Source organism: Cavia porcellus, unplaced genomic scaffold, assembly GCF_034190915.1.
Source record: "Cavia porcellus strain 051 isolate PalLab524CR breed Dunkin Hartley unplaced genomic scaffold, mCavPor4.1 scaffold_9, whole genome shotgun sequence".
NCBI classification, from domain to species: domain Eukaryota; kingdom Metazoa; phylum Chordata; class Mammalia; order Rodentia; family Caviidae; genus Cavia; species Cavia porcellus.
Window position 1 is genome coordinate 86,805,073 of NW_026947492.1, and position 21,656 is coordinate 86,826,728.

General features: G+C 42.5%; 1 protein-coding gene across 3 annotated transcripts in view; it reads left to right on the forward strand.

Annotated features, from left to right (window-relative positions):
• The window catches only part of LOC100728849 (protein kinase C-binding protein NELL1-like), a 510,642-nt gene that overhangs the window by 156,266 nt on the left and 332,720 nt on the right, over nucleotides 1–21,656 (forward strand). For all 3 annotated transcript variants that reach the window (XM_063256784.1, XM_063256785.1, XM_063256786.1), the window contains exons 6-11: nucleotides 3,810–3,882; nucleotides 4,516–4,598; nucleotides 11,616–11,750; nucleotides 12,772–12,874; nucleotides 15,831–15,904; nucleotides 18,274–18,373. In XM_063256784.1, the coding sequence (XP_063112854.1) occupies nucleotides 3,810–3,882; nucleotides 4,516–4,598; nucleotides 11,616–11,750; nucleotides 12,772–12,874; nucleotides 15,831–15,904; nucleotides 18,274–18,373 (568 nt within the window). The remainder of the gene's footprint in view (nucleotides 1–3,809; nucleotides 3,883–4,515; nucleotides 4,599–11,615; nucleotides 11,751–12,771; nucleotides 12,875–15,830; nucleotides 15,905–18,273; nucleotides 18,374–21,656) is intronic.

The window sequence follows — 21,656 nt, forward strand, 5'->3', positions numbered from 1 at the left end:
GCTACATAGGCATAGGAACATGGGCTAAAAAATGTCAACTATTTTTTTTTTTTTTTTTGTCTTTTTCCTTTTTATCGGTACCAGGGATGTAACTTAGGACTGCTTGCTTGCTATGCAGGCACTTATGCCGCTGAGCTAAATCCCCAGCCCCAAAAATGTGAACTATTGAGTAAATTCTCCTGCTCAAAAAGAGACCTGTGGTTGATAGTAGAGTAGGCTTTCTTTTTTTTTTTTTTTTTTTGTTAAGATGTAAGCCTTTGATCTGGAACAGCTTTTGAACATGTGTCCTGTTGAAACAGAAGCTCTGGGGTCTTGTGGGGAATCTGATTATTAGGCAAAATCTCAAGATATTTAGGAGCGTAAGGAACTTGATATTTGAGAAACACTGCCAAGGTGAATGCTGTGAAAATAAAGCATAGGTCTGAAAACAAGAGATCCAGTGAGGTCAGGTAATCCAGGGCCAGCTAAGTTGCAATTCCAGCTAAGTACGGATTTCTTCAAGTTAAAGGAGGAAATAACAGAAATTCTGTTTTTTTATTGCCTGACTCCTCTGGGAGAGGTTACAGTGTTGGAACGCACATTGTCTTGTGGAAATCCTCACAGATCATTTTCCTGGGGTGCAGCAAGAAGGGAGATTGAACTACTTTGTAATTTCATAATTGTGGAAACCCTGTTTGTGGTTTAGCAAATTCTTTTTTTTAAATCAGCAAATATGTATCACTACGGACCCACATGGCAGCTCAGCACAAGACCTCAGGGCTCATGTTCTTGAGAAGTTGCATGGAGACCTGATCAAAAGCACTGAGTGCGTGAATCTAAAAAGTGATTACAGTAGCACAGAGGTCCCCAACCTTTTTGACATCAGAGAGTGGCTTCATGGGATAAATTTTCCAAAGAGTGCAGAGTCGGAGATGGTGTGAGGTGACTCAGAGGAGCAGCACTTAGCTCCCTCTTTACAGTGCACACTAGGACTCCTACTGCTGGGAGGATGGAACTGAGCTGCTGTCCTGAGGGAAGCATGACCAGGCAGGCCGTGAGCAGTGGGAAAAGGCTGTCAATGCAAGGAAGCCAGGCTCTCTGCCTTGGGCTCACCTCCTGCTGGGCAGCCTGCTCCCTAAGGGGTGATGCTGCCTGGCCTGGCCCTGGGCTGGCCTTTGAGGGCCTCTGAAAAGACACATTGCCATGAACCCTTTTGCCTCCAGCACACTTAGCCATTGTCTCTCCCACTTTCTGAAGCAGTTTTGCAAGTCCTCTTTCTTGTACACACACGTTTTCACATGTGCACACACTCACATGGGTTCACACTTCTCAGGGTGATGATTAGTATTTGTATTGTTTCACTGCCACCTTTGTTTTAATCCAACATTAAATTACATCCATTCACCATCAAGTTAACATTCCAACCTTGATTCACTTGGCAAGAGTCAGTTTTTATGCCAATATGTGTGCTGAGCCCCATGACCTCTCCAGAGGGGCTGGGTGACCCAAGTATTATGGGTTTCCGTGTTAGTGAGCATTGCAAAGCCATCAGCTCTTATTTCTGTTTTTGTTCCAGTCAACACCACTGACCTTCATCTAATGCTGTGTGTATCACATGCTCACAGGGGCCAGAGGTTAAAAGTAGGGACAAGAGATACAGGAAAGGTGTGGGAAAGCAATTTGTAATGTATCAAGTATCTAAAATTAGTAGAGTCCCTTAATTAAAAAATATAATAAGGGAAACTGCTGTTTCTTAGTTTTTAAATGTTTAACAAGTGAGATGGAGTATTTCCTAAAATATATTTTATAATTATTTTAAAAATATAATTGATACCTTGGTACATTTCATCCACATTTCTGAGCTCCCTTTCTATGGGTGAAAAAAAATGAGAATGATTTAGAGTTTTCTGATGAATAGAAGATAGAGGGGCGCCATATTTTCCTGACACATATATGTATTTTTCCCACTCATTATCACTGAGGTTGGTGGCTGGCCTGGTTTGCCTGGGAACATCTTGATTTTAGCGCTGAAACTGCCCATGTCCCAGGAAATTCCTAAGTTCTAAAGCAAATCAATCTGGTTGGATACTCTAAATAAACCCATAATCATCTTGATTAGTCAGATGTATTTCTAAGGTAATATTTAATTCTCTGTGATGGGTCATTGTTGGATGGAAATTTATAGCTTTGTCTGAAATACACACATGCACACACACACATACTTATATACATAAATATATATACACACTTTGTAGTAACAGTACAGAGTTCTAAAATGAGCTTGGATGCCTGTTTAACTGACCTAGAACTTGAGTGCTGGAAGGATCGTTAACCTTTTTTTTTATCCGGCACTGATTTTCATAAAGAAAATAACTAATCCTCAGAGAAGGTGGTTTATTTACTGCCTGTGACCATTCAGGAGGTTAGAGGCGGATCCAGAATGTGAACCCAGGCCCCCTTACTCTTGATCATTTACTTTTCCTGTGTATGGAATATGTCTGAAAGGTGGTTTAGCCTCCTCCTTCTTCTTTTCTTTTCTTTTATTTTTCTTTTCCCTGGTACTGGTGCTTGAACCCAGGGCTTCTAAAATAAGTTACATTTTCAGCATTTTCCGTTTAATTTGCCCAGGATCACCTTGAAATTGTGATCTGCTTGCCTTAGCCCCCGAGAGGCTGGGATAAAGGCAGGCATGAGCTTGCATGGAAAATAGAGCGGCCCAGTCCCAGAGAGACACTGATGCCCTTGGCTTGCGCTGCATTAACTTCTCCCTGGCCCTCCTCTGTGTGCGGTGATCAGTGAACACTGAGGAGCAGTGGCAGAGCCTTCTTGCCCCTGGGGAGGCCTCTGCCTCTTGTGGCCACAAATACCATCCACACAGAGAAGGAGGTTCAGGCATGTGTGTATTCCTATGAAGCAGTGCTGTGATTTTGCTATTTCTGTTAATATTTGTAGCTTAAAATACTAAGCAGAAAACAGCATTTGCTGATTGCCTTCTGTGAACTGGAAGAGGGGCACATAAATGGTGCTCGGTGCTCCCTCTGAAAGACTTGCAGCACTGTCTGAAGCCCATATTTTATTTATAAATTAAGCTCAGAATTCTGAGCCAGCTTCTGCATCTTCCATCTGTTCTGTGATATCTCTTCTATCAAATCAGGAAAAAACAAACAAACAAACCTAAAAACAGAATCTTAAATTTAAAATGAAAAATCCGGAACCGAAGTCAGTATTTTCACTGAGAGAAGCTATTCCCGATGGCGATGGCTTTCTTAAAGTGGGGGAACCCTTCCCTTCTTGATGAACTGCAGCATTACGAGAGCACCTTTTTTTCTCACAGAGCTTGAGCAAGTCTAAAGACTCAGCTCCAAGGACCCAGTTGAAGAAGGAGATCATTAGGGAATTGTTCTGAGGTCTAGCTTCTGTTTCTTGACTAAATGAATTAATGGGAACGTTTCAGTCCATTATGTCTCTCTTCCCACTGTATAGCAGAAGTCCTGTAATTCAGCTATATTTCATATACTGGGATGATTAAGGCGATGAAGAGAATGTTAACTGCACCAGTGTCTGTTTAATTTTAGTTGAAGACTCTCCCATTGACAGATCTTGGTGCTGTGACCTCTTTGGAATTAAACAGTGCCAGCTGATGATGTCTTTCTCACCATACAGCTCTGGCTCAGAATATCTAGAGGAGAATGCTTTGGTTTGGATCAGTGTGGGAGAGGTCAGCTCCCCTTGTGAGTGAACAACAGTCCAACCTCCAGGGCTGCAGGCTGCATAGGGCCTCTGGAGCTGTGACTGGGCTCATGATTACCACTTGTGTCTTCTCCATCAAGGGCGTCATCCAGGACGGAAAGATCATCTTCATGCCAAATGGATACATAACACAGTGTCCAAACCTCAATCGCAGTAAGTAGCACCTGAAGCACTTGCGAGTTTTAAATGGTGCAAAGCTTGCTCATGGGATCAGAGAAACAACCTCAGGAGGGCTCAGGTAGAAGCCCGTGCTGGCTTCTGGGACTGTGAGGGTCCTGGAAGAAAACTCGTTATCTGTATTGTGTGCTTCTGTGTCTCTGAAGTTTTAAGAAGGTTTTCTTCTATACAACATTAACATTTGGATGTAGGAAAAGGGTTGTGTTAATCGGTTCTGTGTAAGACAGATTATGTATCAGTGTTATGTATATGTGTGTGTTTTAAATACTACTATTACATCAAACTTTTTTAAGCCTCTAGACCTAGATATGAACTCCCTTTTTCTCTCTTATAATACTTTATATTTTTTCCCGTCACCTCTCTATCAAAATGAGGGTTTGATTTTGAAATGTCATGTGGCCTTTTTAGTCAACAATCCCCTTTTCCTGTTTCTTTCTTTTTCTTATGAATAAAGAAAAAGATCCAGGCCCGAAATCCTCTCTGACTTCACCCAGATTTTACCCAAAAGAACAGAAACCCTCCTACCATCAAAAGTGGTTAAGATGTTTTAAAAAGTTTTTTCTTACATTAGCACAAGATCAATATATATTTTTTATTTTCTTCATTGAGCTTGCCCTACCTGCAGTGATTTCTTAAGCCTGGTGCAAGGAATCATGGATTTACAAGAGCTTTTGGCCAAGATGACTGCAAAAGTAGGTATCTGAATTTCACTTGGGATGTTCATTTCTTTTCCTGTCATATTGAGAGCTTAGAGTGATCTGTCACGATGGAAACATTTTTACCATTGGCACCTGCAATATATTACAACAAGAATGTTTTATTTTCTGCTGAAATTGGACTTCCTCTAGTAAGCATTCAGGCCTTTGATGCTATTAAGCTGCATCTAAATGTTGTTCTTGAAAAATATTTGGAAGCAAGAGGCAATCTGTATTACTATAGATTCCCTAGGAGAGGAAAAAGAATTTGCCCAATGGCTATTAAACAGGAAACACTGTAAGATGATACATGGTGAGAACCACTGCTGCTTATAAAAGTCAATGCATTTTAGATGTAGGAATTATTGCCAACAATCATGAGGAGGAAAACTAGCTGCCATTAGAATCAGATCACTGTGCTAGGAAGACCTCACCTAGGCTCTATTTCATGACTGATCCTAAGTTGAACAAGGAAGAAACATTTGCCTTTTAACACTTTCAGCTTTTAAGATTCTGCATCTTTTCTTCCTCTCCATCACCCAAGTAGTGAACATCTTGGGAGAAACTTCTATCTGCCAGTCACTGTATTAGGCTTCTAGCTGCACTGATGAGCAAGGCCTGACTTCTGCCTCAGAAGTGGCTGCAGGGTGTGGTGGTGCCAAAATTTAAGTAGTTAGAAGCTTTGGTGTCTGTTCATGAGGTGTAGATTCATGATGAAAACCCTGGATTGAAAAAGTAGAGAATGTGGCTGATGCTGTTAGGATACCAATTAGCTATGAATGTGGGTTTGGCCTAGGTGATGAGAGCATTAGGGTGAGCCTAAGAGATGTTATGTTCTGCCAGAGGAAGAATTTTAATAGCAGCAAAGATGACACATTTATTCTCTTCTACTTGGGCTCTGACTGCCTTCTCCCTTCAGGCAGGGCAGACAGACAATACTTGGAGGGTTGCCCAGTGATTAGGAGACAGGGCTTGTGTTGGATTCATAGGCTCTGCCCCAGAAGACAGTGTTTTCACATAGAACTGGAAGTTTGGTCAAACCCAGTCCCCTTTTTTCTGGGAGGTAGAAATGGGATATTTTTGCAAAGAGAAAGATGGAGTCTGGAGCATGAGAGTGAAGTGTCCGCCTTCCACTGCACAGTGCTGGAGAAATGTGAAGGCGGGCAGGTGTCGGCCCTCCCATCCTGCGGCCTGTGGAGGCTTTTATTATACATTGTCTGGAGCGGCCGATCTCGATGCTGTTAGTTATATTTTAGCATGCTACAGATTTTGAAACCAGAAACATGTGACTCAATAGCAGGCAATTGACGGTCTCCGCAGGCTCCGAGGATGCCCTTTTCTTTCTCTTTATGGGGAACCATTTTTCTCTTTTAGGTGTACATTATCTAGAAGCTGCAGTGAGCTCCATCCTCAGAGCACTATAATGTAAAATGGGCACTGGAGAGTCAGAAAGTATTTAATTGTGGGACACAAGGAGCAGAAGATGGTTTAATCTGCTTCCTGAACCCCACCTTCCTCCCTCTGGCATTTTGGCAGACTTGGAGTCTGTTCCTTCCAAACTGTGAAGAGAATTGTAATTCTATCACTGAGTACTTCAATTTTCACTGCATAATTTGTATCTGTGGTGATCCCAAGCAGGAATTGTAAACAAAAAAAAATTTTTTTCTATAAATTGCCAGCCAGCAAACACTGGGCTTTTTAAGTTAAGCAAAATTGAGCGTATTATGTGTGTAACTATTTCTTTTAAATGAAGTTATTTATAATTGGTGAAAACAAAATCATTGAAAAACATAAAAACTATTCTTAGCTCACAGGATGTTCAGGAGCAAGTGATAAACCAGACTGGGACCGTGAGCTTCTGTTTGTCAATCTTTGACTTAGAAGGAACTGGATAGTCACTCAGATGAGCCATACTTACTGAACATTTTGCATGTGTTAGTTCCAACCCCTAAGCATTTTAAATCAATTCTCACAATAATCTTGTAAGCTGAGTTTATTGTGCTACTTTGAGAAGGCCATGGCCCAGAAAGGTCGCTTTCTACAGGATTGTAAATAGCAGAGCTGGGACCTGAATTCAGGTACTTAGGTTCTGAAAACTGATGTGACTGAGGAAGTTTATGGGTGGAAAAAGGAGAAATTAGAAAGAAAGTTAGAATCCATAAAGTGCTGCTAACTGTAGCGTGAAGGAGGTGGCTGTACTAACACGAGGCTGGAGATCGGAGAGGAATGAGCAAATAAAACAGGCAAAGAGCAGCGCCTGTGTGATGGCTTGTGGAGCTGAGCTAGATTTCAGTGACTCCCTTTGGGAGTGAGAACAGAGCTGGCAGCAGCTCCTCAGGAAGGAAAGTCCAGGAACAAGGCCTTGCACCTCGCCTTTTGGCTCTGAGCTGCTTGTTTACCTTGGAAAGCTGTGGGAGGTCTGTAGTCTTGGGTGACACTGGGTGTGCTCTTGCCAGTTCCACTTGGGCACACCACACACTGTGTCATCTGACTGCTGAGAATCAGTCCTCAAACCTGGGAGAGGCATGTGACTCCTCAGGGAAGAATTTTTAAGAATTCTAAGGGAGGATTCCCCCCAGCATCCTGCCCTGCTGTAGCTGATACTCAGACCTGAACAGAAAAGGTTCTCTCTGTGCTTTGTGCAAGGCTTATCTCCTTTGTGTTAACGTTAAAACAGGGTACAGCCTGGGGATCCCCCACTTTCCTGTAGGAGCTTCTTTTAAGACCCAGTTCTTGGGCTGATCTCTTTTGAGTCTGCTCCCCACATCTGCACAGTCTTCAAGATAAAAGCTTATGAACAGGATGGAGGTGGGCTTTGGTGCTTGCTTGGGTCTTGGGATCTCTGCTGCCACTTTCTGTTGACCTCTGTGCTGTTCTTCCTTTTGTGTTAGCTCTGTGATGCTTTCCGGAAGTTTCTGTTCGCATACCGAATGTGGTATTTTGCTCAGTTAGTTGCTAACACACTTCTCACTGTCTAGTCTGCCATGTTGGTGGAAGTGGAAGCCTAGCTCACCCTTCTGACAGATTGAAGGCTGCAGAGCTGGAGATGTGAGGCACAGTGCAAGCCAAACACTGTTTCCTGGTGGAGAGGGAACTCTATGGCACCGAGTCCTTCTGGACTTAGCCCTGCCATTAGTTAAGTAAAGCTATGGAGGCAAGATTGAGGTGATGGGGTGGAGCTGGGTGTCGGAAGTTTGGTTAAGTTGTCGGGTGGCCTCGACTGAGGTAGGCGTGCAGTCATGGATCATGATGGAGGTAGGGAATGGGCTTTGGAGCCAGTCTGGTCTGACTTAGAGACTTTTTTTTACGATTGCGTGTTTTAAAGTCACAGCCTTAGACAAGTTGTTGAATTGGTAGCTGCCACCTCCTCACCCAGGGAGTGGTGATAACCATTTACTCGGGACCAGGTAAATGAAATTCTGTGCAAAACTCACCACAGCCATTGGCCAGCGGGTGGCTGCTGTGTTTATAGTACTGAACCAAGGGCACCGAAGGGAGAGTGTGAAGGAAAGATGGTCCTGAGAAATTGTGCCCTTTCCTGTGGCTTGGCATCACACAGATTGGCAGAGACTGCAAGTTGCTGTCAGGTAGTTGGTCTAGAACCAGTGCGGAGAAGTCTCAGGAAACAGCAGAAAGACCTCAGGCTTAAGTCCTGCTGGACATTGTGAAGCACTACTAGTAAGCAAGCTCAGGGTGCAGGCTGGACAGGAGTCTGCAGCCAGAACCACGTCAAACCTAAAGATAGAAGCTGAGTGTGGTGACACAGGCTTTCAGTCCCAGCACTTGGGAGGCTGAGGCAGGAGAATTGCTGTAGTTTGAGGCCAGCACAGGCCACAAAGTGAGTTCAAGGGTAGCCTGAACTGCATAGTGAAGCCGGGTCTCAAAACAAACAAATATAACAGAAATGTCCTATCAGTCCAGGAATCTGTCTAGAATTGCCCACTCTGCCTTTTTTCTGTAAGGGTCAAGGATGCCAGTTCCCATTCACTGATATTCCAGTGACAGAGGTGAGGCTAGGACAAGGCCTTTTGAGAAATCCTGACATTTTTTTTTTTTTTTTTTCATTTTGATCGGTACCAGGGATCAAACTCATGACTGCCTGCTTACAAGGCAGGCACTTATGCCGCTGAGCTAAATCCCCACCCCCCAGAAAGCCTGACATTTTTGACAAAAACTGCACACTTTCAATGCTGAGAAGGTGCACGACTGTGACCTAAAGTAGCAATGCTGCCTGAGGTTGTTAGCTGACAATTTAATCCCCCAGAGGCTACTGCTCCCCCGGTTTACTCTGACATTCCCTCAAGTGGGCCGAGCTGTCCCCCTGCCAGCCAGGAGGACTGTGATAGCCTCAGGTCATTGGGTCCCGCTCCTGGATCCAGCTGTGCCGAAATGGCATTGTGCCCTCAAACTCACAAAGAGGGCACTTGAGAAACTGGAAAAATTTTACATTATTGTCATGTGTAAATCTTTGATAAATCTATGTGGGCAAGTCACGGAGCGCTTCGAGCAGCAGGCTTTTCGGCTTTCACATATTTAATCTTGAGCTTTCCAGTATTTTGGAGGGCTCAGTCATAACTCAATGATGATTGTGTAATTGAACTTAAAGGTTTAACAGCAGCAGCAGCAGTATTTTTCCCTTCTATGTAGCAAACATGAAATAAAGCGTATTCCAAAGGAGGAAAAGCAATTTCTGCATGACTGATACACTCAGATCCATTCGCTGTCCTCTTACTGTGCAAGAGGCCGCCTCTGCGTAGCTTTGAAGGTGGAGAGTGAAGAATAAGTATTCAGTCCCTGGCTTCCAGATAAACACGGGACAAAGGTAAACAGAGCAGAGATGTAGATGTCATACCATATCTGTTTTGGACCTGCCAGTCTCAGAAAATGGCAGGCAGTGTAGAAATAGCTTTTGAAAATGAATTAGTATAAATTCAATGCACTCATGCCAGTGACAGAGAATGTAATTTAGTTTTTGATTCAGAGTTCTTTTTCTCTATTATTGTTATAGGATTTAGCAGGAGCAAAGGAAGGCAAGATTGCATATTAAATGCCTTTGAGAAATTAGTTTTTTGCCTTAATATGCTTTTGCCTCTGTATCTGTCTGACATAGATATTATTATAGAGATTAAGGCTTTTCAGTATTGTCAAAAAAGCTAAATACATGTAAAATTTTAAAAATCCATTATGTTGAAACTGCGGTTTTCCTCAGGAATTGAGTTATAGATGAACATAGCTCAGCTTTGATGGACCAGTATTGACAATTGCCAATATTCACCTTAGGCAAGAGCCTAGGTTTGCAGGATAGAGGAGGAATTGCCTTTTCAGTCATTGAGTCTTTATGATGTTTCCTCCTGGGAATGATACGGGTACCAGAGTTGTTCCAGGTTTTCAGGATAAGGTAGGGATTCTCCTCTCCCAAGCAGGTACGTATTCTGAGCCACTTTTAAGGATATATGGAGATCTAGTTCAGCCTCTTTTTGTTCCGTCCTTGGTCAGGCAGTAACCTTACTAGGAACTACTCAGGCTTCTAGCAGTCAAGAAAAGATAATAAGAAATGAGTTGCTGTTTCCTTTTTATTGTCTCTGACCTGTATGTGGTTTGGTCACTTGACCTTGCCAAAGTCTTGGTAATGTATTTTATCTGTGTTTCCTGAAGAATTCCTAAAGATCTTAATTAGCACATATTCTAGGAACTCTATAATGAGACTGGAGTTTTACATGAAACATTAATTTTGGGAAGAACCTACATATTAAAAGGAGCCATGGAAGCTGCTGATGTTTAAGTAGTAAACCCTTCGCTCTTCAGGGGCTGATCATGATGCGTGTGCTTTGTTGTGCATGTTATTTTCTCTGCCTTTGCTACCACCCATGAAAGACAGGCAGTGGCCAGGTTTCCCTGAAATACTCCAAAAGCTTGGGGGAAGAGGAGGACATGAATGACTGGTCTGAAAGTTGGAATGACACATGGAGCAGAGCACTGTCATGAGTCACTGAGAGGGACACGTGTAGCATGAGACTGTGTCTCACCCAGAAAGTTTGGTGGGAGTCACTGTTCCTGAGGTGCAACCATTGCAGTCTAACATAATAGCTCAAAATAATTTCAGGGGGTTTACAGACTGAATCAGTTTCCTATATGGGAGAAAGACTCCAGACATGAATGCATATGCTGTGACTGAGAAGATAAAGAGAAACCAGAAGATGAATTGGTGGGAAATGGAATTTGTTTCCTAATCATGGCAATCTGATGTAAAGGAAAAGAGAGAAAAGTGATATTGCTCTTGGGCTGAATTACACTATAGCATGTCTGTGGCAACAGGTATCTCAGGCCAAAAAACTGTCTATATTGAGACTCTGTTTGCATTGTATTTTCCTTTTTTTTTTTTTTTTTTTTTTTTGTGGTGTTATGGATTGAGCCCAGGGCCTTGTGCTGGTGGGGAAGCTCTCTGCTGAGAATCCCTGGTTTGTGGTCTGGTCTGTTTGGGCTGAATGACCCGGGGAAAAACTAAATCCCTCTATGCTTTTGTTCCTCTGGCCCCTCCTCCCTAGAATTTTATATTGCAGAGAAAGCAGCAATATCCTAAGTGTGTAAACCATTGCACTGTGGTTAGTGTGTAACAGGGAGATGATGATAGGTGAGGAATGCAAGTGCATGTGAGCTCTTCCTTAGATCTCCAGTGAACACTGTAGTAAAGCTTTCCTTAGTGGGTTTCCGTGTAGGCTTGAACTGAAAGCACACACACCTTTCTGAACATTCACGAGGTTCCTGAGATACACTTCCACGTCTCACTTGGTGTTCATTAGACCATGAAAGTCAGCGTGTTTTCAGTTTTCAGAGGTTCAACTTTGTGTTTAAGGGAAAAATGAAAAACCAAAAATAGATCTTGCTAAGAATCTGTATAACTACTTTGAACATTTTACTGTCGCCCTCATCCTGTTTGGATAGTTTTTTCCTTGTTATTGCTTTGTTAGGATGACTGAATTACACAAATGACACTCTGTAACTCTCCTCCTGTAGCTGAATCATGCAGAGAGAAGACTTAGTCAGTTGGAAAACTGTCACTGTGAGAAGATCTGTCAAGTGAGTGGATTGCTCTATCGGGACCAAGACTCTTGGGTTGATGGTGATCACTGTAGGAACTGCACATGCAAAGTAAGTACCTTTGAAAATGAATAAGATAAAACCAGTTTTAAGGGGACAGGCATTCTAATTATAGCATAATTGAGTTCGTTAATATACAATGTCAGCTCCTTTCAATGTTCCATCTGTTAGCAATTCAAGCAATTATGAATGCTGAAAAATTGTCGTTTTTTTATCAGAATTCTTGGGAGTTAAATCTGGTTTTTCTCACTACACTGTGATTTGATCCTATAATATTAGTAAGAAGCTTCCTGTTTGGAATTTAGAAGTTGAGGTATAGAGGGGAAGAGACTCTTCCATCCTCATTGTTAACTTTATCACAACTTTTTTTCAGAATGCATTTTCTTTTTTTTTGTCTTTTTCGTTTTTATCGGTACCAGGGATGGAACTCAGGACTGCCTGCTTGCAAGGCAGGCGCTTATGCCACTGAGCTAAATCCCCAGCCCCTAGAATGCATTTTCTAGAACGCATTTTTAAACAGGATTTAATTAGTCTCGGTGGGTTTTTGTTGTGTTTTGCACGGTATCTGTCATTTGTCTCAGAGAACTGCAGGATGTTTTCCTCCTTCCCTGGTGTCCATCATTTGTGTTCTCCACCTATTTCAGACAGTTACGAGAGCTCCCTCTAAAATTAGCATTTGTCCAGTTAGAATTACTTGATAAATATCTGAAGACTGCTATTGTTTGTCCAGGAAAATACAAAATGGATTGTTAGAGCCTCAGAAATGATTGACAGGGTCTGCAAAAGGTGTTATTCATGTTGGTGTTAAAATAGGCTTTTTGTTTTCTGCCTAACCTGCTTAGTCCACATGGGCAGGTGAGATGAAGTCAGTGATGTATATCAGAAAAGTAATTGAGGTGACACAGGTTCTTTAGGCTTACAGAGATGTTTTATTTGTGGTCCTGGAGTGGAGTGGGTGCTCCTCACACTCTTCTCTTTCCCTGGTGTGGTTTGGGGGTGAGATTGGAGCTCTCTCTGCAGCAGGAGTGTTTAAAGCCTGCCTCTGAGAGGCCTTTTGTCCTTCCTTCCTCAGAGCGGTGTTGTGGAGTGCCGGAGGATGTCCTGTCCCCCTCCCAACTGCTCCCCCGATGCCCTACCCGTGCACATCGCTGGTCAGTGCTGTAAGGTCTGCAGACGTAAGTCCTAGCCGGGGTTCAGTGTGGGAAGCTCAGTGTTTTCAGACATTTTTTCTGCATTTCAGGTCCCAATCCACTGCCTGTGGAACAATGTACTTGCTGTTGATGTAATGTCAAGTGTATAATGAGAAGCACGGTGATATTTTAATCACTTGTGCTGTGGCAAATACTTTAGATGGCTTTGTATTTTCATCAGAGGTTCCTTGCATGAACCTTCATTACTATTCTCTCTTTCTGTATGGAGATGGCTTGTGCTCACAGGGATCCAGGCACTCGTGCAGGGTCACTCAATGGGGTGGGTGTAATCACTAAACAACTCCAGGGTTCCCTGTGCCTTGCCTCCCTATTTTGAACAGTCAAGTGAAGGGGAAAGTTCTGCTTTGTATTTTGAGGTTCTGGCTAGATTCTCTTGGTAGGGAGGGGTCTTAGCTGGACATTTTGGGATGAAGTTCAAGGTGCATCTTATATGAATGGGCATGTGTTTGCATCCTATTTTTAAATCTGCTTTGACAATCTGGATTGTTTTGTTTCCTTTGGGTCATTTCACCCATTCATGTTTAATGTTATTAGATATGGTTAAAGCCACTCTTTATTGTGTACCATGTCTTCCCTTGGTTCAACTCCTTGCTGTTACTGTCGCTTTTCTGTCACTCAGACTCAATCCCTGAGACCCATGACTTAAAGGAAGAGAGGTTTGATTTGTCTGATGTTTTTGGTCCATGGTAAGGTGGTTCTCATACAGAACAAGATGGCAGAGGGGCTTGGTGGAGGAAAAGGTACTGAAGCTATGGTGGCCTGGAAGAGAGGGAGAGAGAGGGAGTCAGAGTCCTCAGAGGCATGCCCCATGAGCACACCTCTCCCCAGGCCTGACTCCTCATAGCACAGTTCGCTCATTCATTGATCTGTCCAGTTGTTAATATAGCATGGCTGTCATCTGATCGCTTTCCAAAGCCCCATTGTCTGTACTCATGAGAGTCTGAGGGGACTCCATTTGCCTTGAGTTTTTCCATTTTCCTCGAGAACTGCCTTAAGGAAATATATGTGAACAGTGTTTTTCTCTTCTGTGCGTTTCCTGAGTTTGGTTTGGGTGAGGCCATATTCTAGGGACTACAATGAAAGGTGCTGATATAACTCAGATAACAGGAGCCAATCTATGAAAGCGGATTGCTTTGTCTGCTGACTTCCTTTGTCTTCGTTTGTTAGGAACAGTCTCAGGAGCTGGAGCACTTGCAGATGAGGGCTTCTGTTTGGAACCAGAAAAGAACTTTGAGCATCCATGGTTGTCTAGGAAGTGACTGTCCTGTTCCACTCCTATCTATTTGTTGATATCTGCTCTCGCCAAGGCATACTGAGAATGCCTCACATTAAACATCCCTTGGTGAGCTTCATAAATTGTGGGTTTTCAGAACCCTCCTTAGACCTGCTGAATCAGAGTCTGCAGGCAGCAGTCTACTGAAAGCTGTATTGATTTGGAGTCTGTATTTCAGATCTGCTAGAGATGAGAGGGAGGAGGAAGAAGGAATCTTTCAGCTATGCGACACCATATTTGTGAAGGAAAAACAGTAGTGCAGTGAAAGGGAGACTGTTTGCCTGATGGTGTTTATGGGAGTGAAGCAGAAATTAAGCTGCCAGTGTGAGTCGGACGTGAATGATGAAGAGTCAATCCTATTGATGACACTCCTTGCTGAGATCGCTTGTCCGAAACACTGCCCTCAACTCTGGATGAAACAGTGCTGATGGGTCAGTCTTCCATTTTACATCAGGACTGAACTAAGTCATTTTCTATGTATTCATTCACGTAATTCTCTAAATAAGCCCAAGTGGTAGTCCTCACTATTAGTACCATCGTATAGGGGAGAGAGAAGAGCCCAGGCTCTCAGCGCTGGTAACCCGGACAATCCAGCTGCCATCTGGCTGATGCTCTTAATCTATCTATTCTACTTACTGCCTGCATCATCTCTGTCACCTTAAAAAATGGCAGAGAAGGAAACCGGTAACTTCATCAGAAACTTGTGTATGAGGAGAGTGGGGTAAACTTCAAGGATAGCAGCTCAGGAAAGTATCAGAAAGTAAGTGGGAATCTGCTAGGTAAACAAGGTAAAACACACCTGCTGGAGGGAATCACACATGCAAAATCCTGGAAATAGCACAGAATTGGATTTGATACTTAAGAGCAAGGTTTTATAGCAGGGCTTTGGCCTCCTAAAAAAAGTGCTTTCAGAAAGACCACCACATCAAGAGAGCTGGGGACTGGGGGTGGGGTGGGGTTGAATTTGGGTACATTGCAGGCAGAGGTGAAGAGGCTGGAAGGCAGGCAGTCTGGGGAGGTGCAAAGGAAGAGAGGAATGTGAGTGACAGCTGAAGGACCTGGCACACAGTAGCACTGTTTTGCATGAGCATCTGTGAGGCAAAGATTGCCAGGTTTTGAACAAGATCCTGTGGGAGACTCATGGTGTGATTAACAGAAACAAAGCAGGAGAGGAAATAGATTGGGGACTGGTACACTTTATGTGGCACATTTGCACTGAGGTGGCAGAGGGACAACCAGTTTGATGTGAGTGTCTTTCTCAGAGGGGTCGTGTTTGAAGCCTGAGCTTTGAATTAGCTGCCCAGGAGGAAGAATCCCTGGGTGCTCAGCTCCTCTGATCTGCCACTCTCCTTTAAAGTGTGAAGCAGGGGCCTGAATTTGATGTTCTACACTGCTGAGTGCTGAGGGATGGCTGGAGTGTGTTTCTGGTGTGCAAGCAATGGAAACTGAGTCAGAATGAGGCTCATCATGGTGGGGGTCCAGGAGGGTGCCCTACAGTATTCTCATGCTGTTCTTCAAACAAAGAGATCTGCATTGCTTGGAGGCTGAGAATCTGCCTTGGGGGAGTCTATTGGAGTTGGATGGTACCTCAGAGATGATGTGGTTACATCACATGACTAGCTGATCTATTTTTCTGTTTTATTACAGCAAAATGCATCTATGGCGGGAAAGTTCTTGCAGAAGGCCAGCGGATCTTAACTAAGATCTGTCAGGAATGCCGAGTAAGTTCTAATCTCACGATCCCATTGCGAGGAAATAGTTGGGAGAATGGTGTGGGCTTTTGCTAGGTTCTTGAATGGGGCATCTTGGCCGGGATGGGTTGCTGAGGGGCAGAACCCTCTAGATGCTGGGATGGGGTAGAGCACGGGGTGGGCACAACCTCCATTAGGGTGTGATCAGCAGAGGTCAGCTGAGGATCAGGTAGCCTGGGAAGAAACCAGTAAAGGGAAAGTGGCTGAGGAGACTGAGCAAGGCGAAGAGCAGTAGGAGGTGACACTGTAGGGATGGCTTGGGGCCAGAACATTTAAAGGCTTTTAAGACAGGGTTCAACAAGAACCGTGGGAGCAATGAAACCCAAAATGTGTAATAGTCACTGTACAAAAGAGAGGAAAAGAAAGTGCTCTAAACTATATAACTGCATGTATATTTAAATGTATAAGATAGAAAATGATATCACAGAGTTTTATTGGATCATTGAACAGAACTGTTTGTAGTATCATTGTTGGAATGTCCACTCTACAAGCTTTAATTTTGTGACTGGAATAATTATTTCTAAGATGACAATATGTAATCCATTAACTAGTGATTTCCTACTGCGCATTTTTTTTATTCTGTAAATCTGTATAACTTGTACCCCTTCACTGTTTTTTTTTCTTTCTTTTCTTTTCTCCTTAAATAAAAATTAAAAAAAAAAAAAAAAAAGACAGGGTTTCAAAGGTCCTGTCGTTTGACTTTCCTGTTTATGTAAATCCCTATCCATCATGGCAATTCAATTTGTACTCTCCTTTATCTCTTATTCTATTCAACAAATATTTATGATCTTCTACAATCTTCCAGGTGCTATTCAAGTAACTGTGTTAGCATTTCATTAAGTGCTTTTGGAGCACCTATTGTGTACCAGGCACAGCGCAGGACAGGAATTAAAAATAAGACTTTATGGTTCCCTGGAGATGCTGATATGCACTGAAGTCAGGAGGCAGGGAAACTAAGCGTAGTGCAGGCTGGTGAACCTGGGGCCATTGGTCAGTTCTTTGTATTAAGTGATAGCACTGGTTAGGGCACCTTGACTCAGTGTGAGGGGGCCAAGCAGTGCTTCTTGAAGGTGGTGGTTGTTCTTCACCAGAAATTACTTCCCAGGTGGATGAGAGTGAAGGCATATTCCAAGCAAAATGAATAGCACTCACAAATGCCCCAAAATAGAACCTAAGAATGGGAGAGAAAAACTAAATGTGTTAGGTCCAGTAGGGCCTCTTCAGCCTTCTTAAGGAGTGCAAATAATGGGCTCATTACTTTTAAACTGAGTACAGATTCTAGTAAGGCCCACAAACAGGACCTCAGATGAAGTGAGGTCGTGAGGATTCAGCTGCCGAATATTTAACCTTTCATGTAAGCGATTTTATTTATATCTGGGGAAAACCTAGCGCTCATCTACCTGACCCTCTTTTATCTCCTTCACACCTGGACACTGTGGCTCCTGTCTGTGTCCTCTGCCTGAGTTCTGTGTGTTCCTTTTTCCTTTATTCAGTTTCCATACATGTGGCATCTCTGCAGTTTTTTCCCCATCTGGGTAGAATTAATTACGCCCCAGTCACACCATCTAATGCTTTTATCAGAGCACATCATTTTCGGACTTGCTAGATTATATTATGGTTTATAGTTTAAGAAGTTTTTGTCTCCTTCCACCCAGACTGTGAGCTTGTTAAGAACAAGGAGGAGGTGTCTGAGTGTGGTGGCACATGCCCGTCATCCCAGCACTCGGGAGGCTGAGGCAGCAGGATTGCCACAGGTTCCAGGCCAGCCTGGGCTGCATAGTGAGTTCAAGTGCAGCCTGAACTACATAGCCAGACCCTGTCTCAAGAACACCAAAAATAAGAAAAAATAAAACAGGAAGACGTTTTGTTCCTCTTTGAGTTTGCAATGCCTGGTACCCAGAAGTGTGCTGGATTTGGTGCACATAAAAATGGCACAGAGCTCTCTGACTCTGCTTTCACTGATGTCATCATGCCAGTAGCTCAGAATCCACCATGGTTAGGATATCAACGGCAGAAATCAGTACACTTTACAAAGAAAGCCTCCCCTTCTCAGGTTAGTTGTTAAAATTTATCATCTAACATTGTCAACATCCTTCCTCACTATAGAAGATATGAAGACACCTGGGATTGGGCTCAGGGGACATAGCAAAGGGAATTTGCCTTCTTTCCAGCAGTGTCACCATTTCATTTGCAATGTTATTATTAGTGGAATAGCTCAGAGTGCTGATACTTATTGTAGGTTGTTATCACTGGACACTATTAACAGTGAGAATTATTAGTTGGTACCAGTGACTAACCACATGAACATCTTTTTTGTTTTCCTGATATCTGACGTCCAGGGTGGAGTTTTAGTGAAAATTACGGAAACGTGTCCTACTTTGAACTGCTCAAAGAATGACCACATTCTTCCAGAGAATCAGTGCTGCAGAGTCTGTCGAGGTAAGTGGGCTTGATGGAATGTGGAGGTCTGTGCTTGTGATAGGACCTTGTGTGTGTGCGTGTATGTGTGTGTATGTTTAATGAATAGTGTGATGGGAAAAAAGCACACACTGCAGGCTCTGCTCTGATGCTTAGAAATTTGTATTTCTTGTTTATTTTTCTCAGACATAGTCTCTACATTTGCAAAATGAGAGAGTGTCTGCTTCTTAAGAGTGCTGTGAAGATTAAACAGGACAAGGCATAAGCACCTAGCCTAACACCCAGCACATGTGATGTGCTCAATAAACAATTGCTATTAAAATAATGCTAATGATAGTTCCTATAATAATAATCATCCCCTCATGATTACATTTTCCTCATGAGTAGGTTGAGGAGTTATCATTTCAGCATGGTTCATGGACCAATTCCCATATCTCATAGAAAATATAACTCACAGTGAATCCTTATTCATGAAATTGATTTCTGTGCACTTTGTTTTACTTCTTTGAATGAAAACAGACTGAATTTAGAACACTGATTGCTAATTAATTCTTGGGTATAAATTGTTTTCTCCCTCTTCCTAGAATTATCTTTTCCTCCAAATACATTCTTATTTCTTCTGCTCACATGTTTTTTCCTCTCTCTTAAATTCTTACCTGGGCAGATTAGATGGATAAGGAGAACCTAGAATTTATTCAGAGTCCTAAAATTGAGTCCACTTAAACTGATAGCTGTTATTTTAAAAACAGTATCTACTCCCACTATTTCACTTTCTCAAATCTCTAGTTAGATCTGTGTCGCCAGAATTTCCACCCTTCTAAAGTTAAGAAGGCTGAAGCAGCCTTGTGGTTTGTCTCAGGTGACCTCATCTTTAACATTTTTCTATCTTTTCTGTAGCACAAGAGCTGGTCATTTTAGGTTTTGTAGACCAGCAGATTTCTATTGCAATTTTAAATTCTGCTACTATGCAGGAAAGCAGCATAGATCATGGGTATATGAAGAACTGTGGCTGTGTGTCAGTAAAATTTTATTTACCAGAACAAGTGGCAGCTCCTAACTTAATGACCACTCCTTTAGCACACTTTGATATATAAAAATGTTCTGTTTTTTATCATGATGTGTTTTTATTTCAGACTGTGACTTCTGTCTATGGGTGGTCATGAAAGAGCTATGCTTTACTAAAGTTCTTAGGAAATTATGGTACCCTAAGAATCAGGGTTATGCTAACCATGGCATCGGACTCTGCCCTGATTTATCTCTTATGACTACAAGTGTATTTGCAGCTGGGACACTTTGGCAATACTTAAACATCAAATGGAATTATCAGAGGGATGCAATTATTGATAACCAATAAGGGTATCAGGTGGGCCTTATCATTTAATGCAAAATCCGTCACTTGCTGTTTGTTGAGGTGCCAAGTGGGACTCAGCTTATGCCAATCCCTTCTGACTTACGGTTTCATTAGAGCAGGATCATTGATTAGGTCACAGAAATTTAAGACGAAGTCATTGCTCTAGTGTCCCTGCTTGTGCTAGAAGTTGTTGTGCCTTTCTCTATGAATAAAGATTCTGAGAGATGTCAGACCTCACTGGAAGGCAGACTCCCATTCCCAGCACTCTAGGGGCTTTTAGCAAATTTGACTTAGCTACAGAAAAGTGAGAGCAAGGACTGACTGATGCTCCCCAGCCTTGGTCTCGGCCATTTGCGAAACTCAGGATATTTTTTCTTCTCCTTCATGTGTGTTTTCTTCCATCCCAACCAACCAGGAATTCCTTTTTTTTTTTTTTTTTTTTGTGAAGCTGTTGGTTTTCTCTGGAGATTCCGGAGGGATAAGTGAGTTTGCTGTCCTCTCTGACACCTCCACATTTTGACAGGAACTGAAATGTGCCTTCTTAGAAAAATATGGCAGAGAGGAATTTCTTGTGGGAGGTTGGGTGAATTAAAACTTTCAGGTCTATGAGTTCTCTTGTGTTTCCCTCCCATGTCAGAATTCACTGGAATGAAGGAAGAAGTATTTTTCAGTAAGGTCCTCATTAGCAACTTTTACCTCAGTTACTTCCTTCATCCATGTTGACCCATAGCAGAGAGGGTACCCAGGCTCCCTCTGCACTTCTGTGTATTGGGAAGTTAGAAAATGAGAGGCAGGTTCATATGGAAAGTCAGCATCTCTTTTATGTAAACCCTACCATTTTGGTAACAACAAAACACCAATCAGATGTGCTCAAAATACTATTGTCTTCAACTATGTCGGTGATGAATTTCAGTCCATTTCCTTCCATTCCAATCTATCTTCCAAGAGCTTCTCTGAAGGTAACATAGTAGACTCTGTAACAGAGTGGTTTCTGTGAGAAATCTTTTATCCCTCTGATTCTCATTGGCTTCTTCCCTTTTGATTCACATTCATGTCTTTTGAGTGGTTCTTACAGAGAAGGAGGGATCGAATAGTTACTATACTGCCAAGATTTGCAAAGCCCAGGGACTTTTTCCAAGATAAATTATTCAGCTTTTCTTGTCCCTTATCCTTTCCCCCTATCTAAAACAGTAAGTAATAGAAAGGTGAGAAACATCTAATTTCTATGTAAAGCAATTTTTACCCTGCACGTGGAGCAGCTGGCACTGGCCACGCATTGGCAGGGAGCAAGTAAAAAGAGAGGCAGGAGTAGGATGAGATCAAGTGCCTATTTTGGGGTGAACACTGGGATGCAGTGTGATGCAGTCCTGTGACTTTTGTCACCCTGGCTTCAGTGATTCCAGAAAGCAAAATGTCCCTGGCTCTTCCCAAACTTACACTGAAGACAATTACATATTAGCATATTACAATTACAATTAGCATATTAACCTGCCTTGCATCCATTAATCAGTTTGAAAGAAATTATCTTTTGAGAATATCATTCCTCAGAAGTCTAAGTCAAAAACTTTTTTGAGGAGTGTAACTTGTTAACTTTTTTATACAGGTAATTTTTAATGAATAACATGTGTATGTTTATAGTTTTCCAGAGTTTATTCTCAGTAGGACTTGGATGAGCCACCTCACCTGAGTGGGTTATTTCTCTGTCTCCAAGTGGCTGATGGCATAAGGCTAAAAAATCAACTTCCCACTTAATGATTATATTTATAAATCGGTTCTTTAAATGCAGGAGACAAGTAAGTGATGGAGATACCTTCTGACTGAGAGAGCATCTTTGTTGCTGTGTTTGTGGTCCTGGGGCTTCACACACATTTGGCAAGTGCTAGGCCACTGAGCTACATTCTCTGTCCTTCATGTCCTTGTCATGTCAGTGACTTAGATGGGATTTTAATTGAG